This window comes from Amblyraja radiata, chromosome 5 (assembly GCF_010909765.2).
Source record: "Amblyraja radiata isolate CabotCenter1 chromosome 5, sAmbRad1.1.pri, whole genome shotgun sequence".
NCBI lineage: Eukaryota > Metazoa > Chordata > Chondrichthyes > Rajiformes > Rajidae > Amblyraja > Amblyraja radiata.
In genome coordinates, this window is record NC_045960.1 from 92,195,786 (window position 1) to 92,209,547 (window position 13,762).

At 46.3% G+C, this 13,762-nt stretch overlaps 1 protein-coding gene across 4 annotated transcripts in view; it reads right to left on the reverse strand.

The window, feature by feature from the left end:
• The window catches only part of tsnax (translin associated factor X), a 59,609-nt gene that overhangs the window by 20,251 nt on the left and 25,596 nt on the right, over positions 1–13,762 (reverse strand). For all 4 annotated transcript variants that reach the window (XM_033021751.1, XM_033021752.1, XM_033021749.1 and 1 more), the window contains exon 4: positions 11,397–11,527. In XM_033021751.1, the coding sequence (XP_032877642.1) occupies positions 11,397–11,527 (131 nt within the window). The remainder of the gene's footprint in view (positions 1–11,396; positions 11,528–13,762) is intronic.

The window sequence follows — 13,762 nt, forward strand, 5'->3', positions numbered from 1 at the left end:
CTCACTGCCCCCCCTCTGTGATTCCCCCTTCCCTCCAATTCTACAACCACATCTTAACCCAGACCCATTACCACAGCCACGTTTGCTTTCTCGGGACTCGCCTGTGCCTCCATCTTGTACCTCATGGTTTCCAGCTCCAGTTCCCTACCTCCCAGTTCGGACCCAAGTCAGACTATAGATACCAACAGGCTTACACGGCAGATCGACTTGACCACCTGCAGGCCCCGTGCCCCAAAGCTGGCCCGCGCCGCCTGCCCGAACACCACATGGCTGAGTCCCGCGACGCCATCTTTGCCACGAGGAGCAGCACCAACACTCACCGCCTCCCTGACCGATCTCAGGCCCGGACCACCGAAGACGCCGCCGTCACCGACCTCCACGTGGCCGCTGCCGCCGACCTTCACCTACCCACCGATGACGCTGAACCTCGCTGCCTCACTGGTACCTCTTACTATCGCCGCCTCACCGATAACGTCGACCCTCGCTGCCTCATCGGTACCTCCGACTATCGCCGCCTCACCGGGACTGCCAATCCTCGCCGCCTCACCGGGACTGCCGAATCTCGCTGCCTCACCGTTACCTCCAACTATTGCCGCCTCAACCAGAACCGCCGACCCTCGCCGTCTCACCGGCCATTTGCTGACCTGGACTTCCGACGCTTCGCCTGCTGACCCAGACTCCAGTCCCCGCGGGCCTCCATCAGTGACTCTACCGACCTCGCCACTGCACCGCCCACCAGCAGGCCGCAGCCATCGCCTTACCCGAGTCCTAGGCTCAGCACCGGCCCTGAAGTCTCCACACTGCAGACTCTCACACCACGGGGCCTGAATGTGCGGGGTCCTAGTGCTCCCCCCCCCCCCCCCCCCCCCCGCCCCCAACACAGAGAATCTCAGTGGGGGTTCCACTGGGTCTTCCCCTTCCCCCTCGTACCATGTGACCCCACCTACACTATAGTCCTCATACCCCCCTCCTCCCTGACCATCCTCCACCGCCCTACCAGATATAGCCTCGGACTCCGTCCACTCACCTGCCTTCCTCTGGCCCTAACCCCCATCCATGCCTTGTGTTCACCATCCCCGCCCCTAACCTCCCCCTCTCAGATACCGAATGGTCTGTCCTCAGCAGAGGCCTCACCTTTGTTCCCCTCCGCCCCCACCTCAATGAGTTCCGCGTCCGCCATGATGTGGAGCTCTTCTTCCGTCGCCTCCGCATCCAAGCATCTGTCCATGGGAATGAGTCCTTACCCCTAGTGATGACTCGTTCCTCTTGGACTCCCCCTCATGGCCATCTACCTGCTCTGGACCTTTTTATTTTAAATTGCCGTCGGGGCATTAACCGCCTCAACTTTTCCAGGCCCCTTTCTTACTCTAACCTCTCCCCCCTGAACGCACAGCCCTCCACTCACTCTGCAACAACCCAGACTGGGTGATCACATCTGCCAACAAGGGAGGTGCCGTGGTAGTCTGGCGCGCTGATCTCTACCGGTCTGAGGCCAGGCGCCAACTCTCAGACACCTCCTACTTATCCTTGGACCATGACCCCAGACGAGCACCAGGCCATTATCTCAAACAGTATCACTGGCTTCGTCACTTCCTGCTCCCTGCCCTCCCAAGCCTCCAACCTCATCGTTCCCCAGCCCCGCACGGCCCAATGTTACCGTCTCCCCAAAATCCACAAACCCGACTGTCCTGGCAGACCCATTGTTTCTGCGTGTTCTTGTCCCACCAAACTTATTTCCATACATCTCAACCCCATCCTAGCCCCCCTGGTCAAATCCCTACCTACCTATGTCCAAGACACCTCACACGCTCTTCGTCTCCTCCATGACTTCCGTTTTCTAGGCCCCCATTTCCTTATCTTCACCATGGATGAAGTCACTCTACACCTCCATTCCCCACCAGGAGGGTCTTAAACCCCTCCGTTTCTTCCTTGACCGCAGAACCAACCAATCCCCATCTACTGATACTCTCTTCCGCCTAGCTGAGCTGGTCCTTACCCTCAACAACTTTTCCTTTGACTCGGGAGGACTCGGAGATGTCCTAATTCTTTAGGGAACAGGGGTTCCCCTCTTCGACTATAGATGAGGCTCTCACCAGGGTCACTTCTATATCCCGTAGCTCCGCTCTCACTGCCCATCCCCCCACTCGTAACAAGGACAGGGTCCCCCTTGTCCTCACCTTCCACCCTACCAGCCGTCACATACAACAGATAATCCGCCGACATTTTCACCACCTCCAAGGGGATCCCACCACTGGCCACATCTTCCATCTCCTCCCCTTTCGGCTTTCCGCAGAGACCGCTCCCTGGTCAATTTGTCCCCTCCCACCCAAACTAGCCCTTCCCCTGGTACTTTCCCTTTCAACCGTAGGAAATGCTACACTTCTCGCTGTACCTCCCCCCTCGACTCCATCCAAGGACCCACAGTCTATCCAGGTGAGGCAGAGGTTCACCTGCACCTCCTCCAACCTCATCTATTGCATCCTCTGTTCTAGGTGTCAACTGCTCTACATCGGTGAGACCAAGCGCAGGCTTGGCGATCGCTTCGCCCAACACCTCCGCACAACCCGCATTAACCAACTCGATCTCCCGGTGGCTCAGCACTTCAACTCCCCCCCCCCCCCCCCAGTCCATATCCGACCTTTCTGTCCTGGGCCTCCGACATGGCCAGAGTGATTCCCACCGCAAATTGGAGGAGCAGCACCTCATATTTCACTTGGGTAGTTTACACCCCAGCGGTATGAACATTGACTTCTCCAATTTCAGGTTGTCCTTGCTTTCTCCCACCTTCCTCTCCCCTTCCCAGCTCTCCCACAGCCCACTGTCTCCGCCTCTTCCTTTCTTCTTCTCGCCCCCCACCCCCACATCAGTCTGAAGAAGGGTCTCGACCCAAAACGTCACCTAGTCTTTCACTCCACAGATGCTGCCTCACCCGCTGAGTTTCTCCAACATTTTTGTCTACCTTTGATTTTTCCAGCATCTGCAGTTCTTTCTTAAACAAAGCACTTAATGCTCACTTTAAAAATGTGTCCTTCATATGTCAAAAACTGCTGTTCAGCTGCACTCTAAATTATATTCGACATTCTGGCTACTGACAAGCTTGTTTCTGTGATTTACACTTGGAATGGAGAGTAGCTGCTCTATTAGGAACAGTTGAGGATTTACCTTGAAACTTTAAAAAATAAATTACAATGATCACCTGGATGTTGCTATTTACAGCAACATTTTGCAACTAGCTGTCGGTCAGGAGAACTACTTGAACCAAATCCAAGAGGAAGTAACGCAGAAAATGACAATGTCCTCTTTGTTCACCTTGTCACAATGTGCATAACTAATCTGAAAACCATTTAAAGTATGCAACTGTGATCTATTTTTGCAAATTTGTATCATTGTATATGCAACTCATCCTTTAGAAATATGAATAAAATGAATCAAAATATCCTCCTTTTATTACGATTATCTCCTTCAAAGGTAAATCATATTTACAGGGCTGCCAACATTGGGTGAGAGTTGGGAGTGAGAAATTGCGAGAGACCAAGCCCGAGGGAGTATAGCACTTAAATGCAATATATATGCTTTAAATTGGATTGGAGCGTTTTTGAAAGGGGGGAGGCTGTGCGATCACTGGCCTTGGGGGTACCCGGTGAGGGAGTGGAGCAACCGAGTGGGGAGAGGGTGTGGAAGAAGGGTGTCTTCCCTCCCAGGGTAGGAACGTTTTGAAATTTGATGTATTAAAATCATGTTTTAGTGCATTGTAGAACAATGATTTCAATGTTTTTTGTATGAAGTATTTTTAAGAGGTAACTTTTTAAGGGGTAACTTTATCCACAAAAAGGGTGATGGGTGTATGGAACAAGCTGCCAGAGGAGGTGGTTCATCCCAACATTTAAGAAAAAGTTAGACTGATACATGGATAGGACAGGTTTGGAGGTATGGACCAAAAGCAGATAGCATAGCTGGGACATGTTGGCAGGTGTGGGCAAGTTGCGCCAAAGGGCCAGTTTTCACACTGTATGACTACATTATACCTCCACCATGCATGAATGCTTCAAAATCAAGTGATCTAGTTTTATTGCCATATACTCAAGCATAGAAACATAGAAAATAGGTGCAGGAATAGGCCATCGGCCCTTGAGCCAGCACTGCCATTCAATATGATCATGGCTATTCATCTAAAATCAGTACCTCTTTCCTGTTTTTTCCCCATATCCCTTGATGTCGTTAGCCCCAAGAACTAAATGTAACTCTCTTGAAAACATCCAGCAAATTGGCCTGAACTGCCTTCTGTGGCAGTGAATTCCACAGATTCACAACTCTCTGCGTGAAGAAAGTTTGTTCTCATCTCAGTCCTAACTGGCCCCCCCTTTATTCTTAAACTGTGACCCATGGTTCTGAACACCCCCAACATCGGGAACATTTTTCCTGCAGTTACGGTAAGTGAAAATCTAGCAGGCAAGCAGGATACTTTCACCAACCACCCCCATTTGAAGTCCACTATCTTCCATCGTTTCTACCCAGTGCTTGGTACTTACTTCCAGCAGCCACTGGTTGTCCTCCAGGATGCACCGAGCCACAGCCTGATCCATGCTGGTCACCTGGGCGAATTCTGCACAGAGACTCTCACGGCAGCGGCGCAACGCTTCGATGCCTCCGACAGCCCGGGACTCTTGCACTGAGGCTGCTCCATGGCTGGAACTGCAGTGAGCGACTCGCCAGCCCGGCAAACACTCGCCAGCACCGCTCCCCGTCCGCATCTGTCCCCGCCGCTGCTACTGCTTCAAAGCAGTTGATGAGTTTTGAAATTTTCATTGATCACAGAATTTCTCACAGCAGAGCGTAAGAAATTTGTGATCAGCGTGAGAATTTGGTGAAATGCGTGATTCTCACGCTCAATGCATGGGAGTTGGCAGCCCTGCCTCTCTATCCCCCTCTCCCACTCTCTTCCTCTCTCTCTTTCCTCGCTCCCACTCTCTCCCTCCCCTCTCTCTTCACCTCTTTCTCTCCCCCCTCTCTCCCTCCCACCTCACTCATCCCTCTCTCCCCCCTCTCTTCCGCTCTCTCCTCTCAACCCCCCTCTATCTCTCCCCTCCCCCTCTTTCCTCTCTCTCTCTCTCTCTCTCTCTCCTCCCCTCTCTTCCCCTAACTCTCTTTCCCCTAACTCTCTCTCCCCTCTCTTTCCCCTAATGCTCTCTCCCCCTCTTTCTTTTCTCTCCCCCTCCTCTCTCCCCCCTCTCTCTCTTTCTCCTCCCTCTCTCTCCTCTCTCTTCCCCTCTCTACTCCTCTCTGTCTCTCCTCTCACCGCTCTCTCTCCCCCCCTTTCTTTTCTCTCCCCCCCCCTCTCCCCCCTCTCTTCCGCTCTCTCCTCTCAACCCCCCTCTATCTCTCCCCTCCCCCTCTTTCCTCTCTCTCTCTCTCCTCCCCTCTCTTCCCCTAACTCTCTTTCCCCTAACTCTCTCTCCCCTCTCTTTCCCCTAATGCTCTCTCCCCCTCTTTCTTTTCTCTCCCCCTCCTCTCTCTCCCCCCTCTCTCTCTTTCTCCTCCCCCTTGCTCTCTCTCCCCTCTTTCTCCTCTGTCTCTATCTCCTTTCTCTTTGCCCCCATCTCTCGCTCTTTCCCCATTTCTCTCTTTCCCCCTCTCCCTCTTCCCCTCTCTCTTTTACCACCCCTCTCTCTTCCCCCTCCCTCTCCCATTCTCTCCGCCATCTCCACCCTCTCTCCATTCACTCCCCCACTGTCTCTCCCCTCTCTCTCCTCGTTTTCTCTCTCTCTCTCTCTCTCTCCCTCCCTGTCTCCTTCCCCTCTCTCTCTCTCCACCTCCCTTTGAGAGTCTGTCCCTTCGGCACAGAGACTCTCGCGGCAGTGGCGCAACGCTACCGACGCCTCCGATGGCCCTGTCGCACTGTCCGGAGTGCTCCATGGAAGAAGCTGCAGCGAGCGACTCGTCAGCCCCGCAAACACTCGACAGCCCCGTCAAATACTCGCCGGTCCCAGCTCCCCGCATCTGTTCCCGCCGCTGGTTCTGCTCCCATCCCTCCTTCAGCCCCGGCTCTCCAACACCCGTGGACCATGCAGTTTATCCGAGTTTTTTAATTTTCCTTGATCACAGAATTTCTCACCACAGAGCATGAGAAATTTCTGATCGTCGTGAGGACATGAGAGTTTGCTTGAGGGCGTGATTCTCACGCTCAAAGCGTGAGAGTTGGCAGCCCTGTATTTATAACAGTCTGCTGGAGGAACCCAGTGGGTCGAGCAGCACCTGTAGGTCGAAAGCCCACATCAGGACTGAGTGGAGAGAGAAGATAGCTAATATAAAGAGAGGGGTAGTGGTGCGATAGAGGCTAGAAGGTGATTGGTGAACAGAGGAAGGATGGAAAACAAATGGAATCAGGTTGGGGGAGGGGTGGAATTGGAAGACAGAGGTAATAGGATGATATCCCAGCCTAGATTGATGTCTGTATGATAGATCCACTTACCAGTCCCCCAACTCTTTAAAAAAAAATTTTTTTAGACAATAGGTGCAGGAGTAGGCCATTCGGCCCTTCGAGCCAGCACCGCCATTCAATGTGATCATGGCTGATCATCCCCAATCAGTACCCCGTTCCTGCCTTCTCCCCATATCCCCTGACTCCGCTAGAGCCCTATCTAGCTCTCTCTTGAAAGCATCCAGCTTTGTGTGCTGACTGACCTTCTCCAAGTGATATCTTCATAGTTCCTGCATCTCACTGAACTACTATCTACCTCATTGCCGACCGTCGGACTATCCTTGATTGGACTTTGCTGGCTTTACCTTGCACTAAACGTTATTCCCTTATCATGTACCTGTACACTGTGAATGGCTCGATTGATATCATGCATTGTCTTTCCGCTGGCTGGTTAGCACGCAGCAAAAGCTTTTCACTGTACCTCGGTGCACGTGACAATAAACTAAACTAAACGAAACTTTAGCATATGACAATAAACTTTAGAGTTATGAAGTCACAGAGACATACAACGTGGAAACAGGCCCTTTGGCCCAACTTGGCCACACTGACCAACATGCCCCATCTACACTAGTCCCACCTGCCCGCGTTTGGCCCATATACTTCTAATGTGGAGGGAGGAACATCAGATGCTGGTTTAAACTGAAATTAGGCACAAAAATCTGGAGTAACTCAGCAGGTCAGGCAGCATCTCAGCAGAGAAAAGGAATAGGTGATGTTTCGGGTCGCAACCCCTCTTCAGACTGAGAGCCAGGGGAGAGGGAAACAAGATGGTGATGTGAGAGATAGAACAAATGAATGAAAGATGTGCAAAAATTAACATCGTTAGCTGTGGGCTAATTGGTCTGTAACTCGTTTTCTCCTCAGCCACAGCTAAAAATGGCTTGTTTCCTTTATCATAGTTACTTTTTTGCATATCTTTCATTTCTTTGTTCTACATCTCTCTACATCACCATCTATATCTCTCGTTTCCCTCTCAGTCTGAAGAAATGTCTCGACCCAAAACGTCACCTAACCATGTTTTCCAGGGATAGACAATAGACTCTCCCTCTCCCTTTTGTCGACACCACCTACAGATGCTGCCTTGTGGACTGCGAAGATAGTTACCAAGAATTACAGTGGGATCAGCTACGCAAGTGGGCTGAGTAATGGCTAATGGAGTCTTTCAGGTAAATGTGAGGTGTTGCATGTTAGAAAGTAAAATCAGGACAGGGCCGTAATTGTGAACAATTGGACCCCGGGGTGTGTTGTAGAGCAAAGGGTTCAAGGTGTAAAAGTACATCATGATCTGAAAGTGGCGTCACAGGTAGATAGGATGGTGGAGGCGGCTTTTAGCATTTTTGCCATCATCAGTCAGGGAATTGTGTTTAAAGTTGGGACATTATACTACAGTTATAGAAGACAATGGCAAGATCATATTTGGAGTGTTCAGTTTTGTTCACCCTGCTATAGGAAAGATACCATTAAGCTGATTTACGAGCATGTTGCCAGGAATCGAGGGCCTGAGCTGCAGGGAAAGGTTGGGTAGATTTGGACTTTATTCCTTGGAGCAAAGGAGGTTGATGGCTAATCTTATGGAAGTGTATAAAATCATGAGTTTTTTTACCCCCAGTAAATTAAGTAGGGAAATCAAAATCTCAACAGCATATGTTTAAGGTGAGAGGAGAAAGATTCAATAGGAACCCGAGGGGCAACATTTTTTTTAAAACAGAGGTTGGTTGGTGATTGGAATGAACTGCTATAACATTTAAAAGATATCTGGGCAGATACATGGGTAGGAAGAGTTTTTAAGAATATGGTTTTTAAGAATGATGCCTGGATCAGGGGTATTAACGACGGGGAGCAGTTGGACAGACGGATTGTTTTCTTTGGAATGCTGGATGTTGCGGGGGGACCAGATTGAAATGTATAAAATTATGAAAAGCATAGATAAGATAGACAGGGAGAACCTTTTTTTTCCCCCCGGACGGAAAAATAAAATACCAGAGGGCATAGCTCTAAGGTGAGAGGGACAAAGTTTAAAAGACAGGATGTTTTTTGAAAGAGAATGGGGGGTGGGGGGGGTTGAGGCAAATAAGAGACTTTACGTGGCACGTAAGAGACTTTTGGATAGCATATGTATATGCAGAGGATGGAGGGATATGGATTATGTGCAGGCAGATAAGCATTGATCTTGGCATCTGGAGTGGAAGCAAGTAATTCTCAATTTGGAAGCACTTTTTAACAAAAAGGTGATAATTGAGAGTTGAATGATGGTTCAGTAGCTAACTTGGAATTGAGCTACTTGTCATAGACAGGACACAACTGCAATTTTTAGGTAAATGCTAAAGAACTTAGCCAAAGATGTGCCTAGTTGTAGAGCCAATGTCTTCAGTATTACAACCAGCAGACTTCCCTGTCCCATTGTCTTTGCTGTATCTAATGCTCATAGCCATTTCTTGTTATCACATGGAATGAATTGAAATGACTGAAGATTAATCTCGGAAGAAGGGTCTCGACCCGAAACATCACCCATTCCTTCTCCCCAAAGAAGGGTCTCAACCCGAAGCACCACCCATTCCTTCTCTCCAGAGACGCTGCCTCTCCCGCTGAGTTACTCCAGCATTTTGTGTCTACCTTTGACTGAAGTTTGAATTCTGTAATAGCAGGGATCTCAGAAAAAAAGAGAGGTTGTCCACTCAGCTTGCTAGCTGAACATAGTTGCAAATGCTTTGGTCTTATTTTTTTATCACTCAAATATCAGGCCCCATTATCACCAAGTACAGGGGTGTTCTTGAATTCTTCACTTACTATTGATAGTTCAATAGTTCACCACTAGATATAACAGGGCGACAGGGTGTTAATGTAATCTGAAGATTGTGGCATCACCTAGTCCTTTCTACATGCTGATAGTGCATACTATTTAACATATAAGTAGTTCTGTCTCAGAGCTTGACCAGATTGTTAAGAAGGTCAACTGATATTGCTACTGGTATTGATATTGATTTGTTGTTGTCACACATAATGAGATAGTGAAAAACTTTGTTTTGCGTGCTGAGGTAAATCATACCATATGTTAGTACTGTATATCAGGTAATGCAAATGAGAAAATAAACAGTGCAGAATGTAGTGTTAAACCCCTGTCCCATGGTACGAGTTCCCCCGAGTTTGCCCTGATTCGAACTCGGAGATTTACGGTAATGGCCACTCGTCGGTACTTGGGGCTCTTGTGGACATTTTTCATCATGTTGAAAAATCTTCACGAGTCTTCCCGCGCTTACCTGCCATTAGCGAGTCTTACCGAGTACCTGCCGTTAGTGCTAAGAGACGTCCCCGAGCTCCGACGTACCCGCTACGTTCATTCTCCGTGCTTACCACGAGTTTGATTTTTTTTTAAACTCGGGAGAGCTCTTGGAATGAACTCGCACCGTGGGACAGGGCTATTACAGTTGCAGTGAAAGTACAGATAATAAAGTGCAAGGGCTGCAAAGAGGCAGATTGGAAGATAGGAAATTCATCCCTAGCTTATAATAGGTTGGTTGAAGAATTTGATAACAGCAGGGAAGAACCTGTTCTTGAATCTGGTGGTATGTATTTTCAAGCTTTTGTATCTTCTGCCTGGCAGGAGAAGGGAGAGGTGAATATGACCAGGGTTGGAGTGGTCTTTATGTTGGCTGCTTTCTTGCAGCAGCATGAAGTACAGATGGAGTCGATGGTTGGGAAGCTAGTATACGTGATGGACTGTGCTGTGTTCACAACCCTCTGCAATTTCTCAGACTTGAGCAGAGCAGTTACCATATCAGCTAAGATGCATACAGATGTTAAGTATTTTATGTTGCATTTGTAATGGGCTGTCCTTTTGCATTTCTCATTGGAACAGGGTTAATTTCCTGGACTGAATATAATGGTAAATGAGACATAAGCTGGACCATGGGTTTACAAATTTAAGTGGAATACATTGCTGATGCTGCAGATGGTTGTTCAAAAATGGAGTTCCTACCAAACCTCTCTTCATGGTGAATGCTAGTTCAGCATCTTTGTGGTGGATACTAAAATACCGTGCTCTTGCTACTTTTGGTGAGGAACACTGAGTTAATCAGCTGAGGTCAGAGAGTGGCTTGAGAGTCTTGTACAAGTTTGTCCAGATGCCCGAACCTCATAGGGTCTGGAATCAAATTTGAGAACTCCCAGGATATCCCCCTCATATACACCATATTATTACTTCTAGTAAAGGGTCAGTACAGGATGCAATGAGCTACTGTCAGGAATGGGTCTGGCCTATTGTTTGCAATGTACGATTTTGAGAGCTCATCTATGTCAGCCTATACTATAATAATCTCTGGGACAGCTCTCCTAATTCAGTGACAGAAGTTTAATGTGCTAGGATACAAATTAACTGTTTGGTGATTACCTTCTGTTGACGTAAAATATTTAGGTTAAGAATACAAGTTTTGTTTACTGACACATTGGGAAATGGGATAGTCAAGAACATCGAGAGAGGAAGTTGAACAATAGGTCGGGATAGGAAACATGTTTATAGCTGTGGTAATGTGGAACCATCTTATTTCTGGATGTCTTGTTTTAAGTAACTTGTTACACAGTAATAAATCATCTAATACAGTGTATATCTGGAGTAACCTTTAAAGATCTTGAGATTTCCACAATACTTAGAGGATGTTCAGACTGAAAAAAATGTTGCAGGCTACATTTATAGTCAGAGACCATATTTATTTTGCTCCATGTTTACAGCTTAAAGACATTTATGTGTCTAGGCTTGATTTAATTTAATCAATTTAAGTAATTTATAAACTGCCTATAGTCTACTACAGAACATATTCAAGTTATTTAGAAATACATAAATTAAATTTAAGCATTTGATTCAAATATTGTTCACATATTTCAAGTCCTAAATGTTCAAAATATATGTAAATTGGTTTCTTACCTGGAGAAAATGCTCGATGAAATTGGCAAGTATCTTCACCAATCAGTTCTTGAGCAATTTGTTGGATCTTTAATCTAATGTCACCAAATTTGACATCAGCTTCATGAAGTAATTCACCAACATCACTGACACTGTTAAGGGAAACTTTGATTAAATATAGTAATTAATTAACTATCAGTAGCAAACTTTTTTAAGTTATTATTGACTTGAATTTGACATCAAGCGTGGAGTGATTAAAATCAAGAAACCATAGGAAGCCAGGATCAAAGGTGGTGAGGTAATGATGATGATGATTGCAGTGAAAGAACTTGAAAGCTACGATGAGGATTTAAAAATTGAAAAGAGCAGGAGTTAACATAGATCAGAAAACTTATGTATAGAGAACATGAAATGAGTTGCAAGTTCAGTAAAACCAGCACAATTTTGGGTGAGCATGTTTATGTAGGACTGGAAAATGAGAGGATAGTCAAAAATAGTATGAAAACAGTGACGACTCGAGACAAGCGTACAAATGGCGGCTTGAATTAAGGTATGAGATGACCAAAGCTACGCAGGTGAAAATATGCTGTATTAATAAGAGAACAGATATGGTAGACACAAACTAAATACTCTAAAAGCAGTAAAAAATGGTTCAGTTTACACCAACACATCAGCTGCAGAATAAGATATCACATACTTCATATCACCACTATGTTGCTATCCCCAGTTCCATTCACAAATCCTCAACGAATGAAGCAGACATGTTTGCAGAAAGATATAAATAATGTTCAGACTTCAGCTGATAAATGGCAAGTAAATACATGCCACATAAAGTACCATTGACCATCCCCATCAAGAAAGATGGCAATTGGCTGGCATCCCTGATGTTCAATGGCATTACCAGATCAGCAATGCGTACCATGGCTATAGGAGCATTTCAGTGGATCCATATTCTGCAACTGACTCTCTGCCTGATACCCCAAAGTCTCTTCACAAGTGAGGAGTGTGATAGAAAACTCTACACTTGACTGGGTCAATACTACTTTAACTCTCAAGCTCAACAACATTCAGGATGAAGCAGCCCACAAAATTGGCACCCCATCTACCTCCCTAAACACTCACTCCCTTTGCTATCAGCACAAAGTGTATAGAAACATAGAAAATAGGTGCAGGAGGAGGCAATTCGACCCTTCGAGCCTGCACCGCCATTCAATATGATCATGGTTGATCATCCAACTCAGTATCCTGTACCTGCTTTCTCTCCATACCAGGGCTCTCGCTTAACTTTTTTTCCCTGTTGCCAGCCAGGCAACCGTGGCAACTTTTTAGGTTGCCAAATGACAGTTTAGGTGGTCATTTAAGACGACTTGCATGACGTGTGCGATAATGTGCTCTGACGAAGTGCGTAGTTACCAGTCGGAATTATACACAATGAAGCATTCACATATTATTTCTGCTCCAAATAAAGTCACAAACTAAACATATTCACCAATCAAGACATGATATATACCACAATGACATGCAGCAAAATTATAATACAGTATCTGTTATGTATTCGGAATGCTTAGCACACTTGAATAAAGGCTCGGACACGGGAGTAATCTTACAAGCTTCTTTACTACAGGACGCCACCTTAAGTCTCCCCGCACATCCGTACTTGCACAACATATGACAAGACACTAATTACATATGCTAATCACATATGCTAATTATCACATACCTAACAGTATCTCAACTCTTTTTACACATTGCAATTAATGCAATTTTTATTATTTCTTTCCACTTCCAAACAAAAATGTGCTTGGATTATTCAGTGTATGATCAACTTGTGTCAATAAATCCTGGACCATGATAGCATATATGCTTAACCATGCACACTACAGATTGATGCAAGCATGTTTTCTGTGAAGGACCAAAAATTATCGGCCATAGCATGGGTCGTTATTGCTATTGGTACAGAAACGCTTCCCACATAATTTATCAACAACAAAATATACAGGTTGCAAGGAATTTTCTAAAGGCATTTTCTGATTATAGCTGACAAAACTGACTATACCCATCTGACAGGGTAAACATTACACTAACTAACAAGAGATGGCCAAAGGACATAAATGCAGCAAATGTTCTTTTGGTAATATATTTAAAGGTGTCAAGACGCCACATTACCGGGCATTCAGATTAGATGTATGTGTTGTGAACAGCAATGAAGATACCCAGTTTGTAAGCAACAAATTAAAAAAAAATGTTGCTAAACGCCTTTTCCATCATTCCCACTTCAGAATTAATGTTAAAATTTCAACTGAAATACCTCCTGACCAAATTTGTGATGTATATGATCGACTGTAGAAGTAAAACCTGGATAAATCCAACGTATAGTTGTGAAGGTA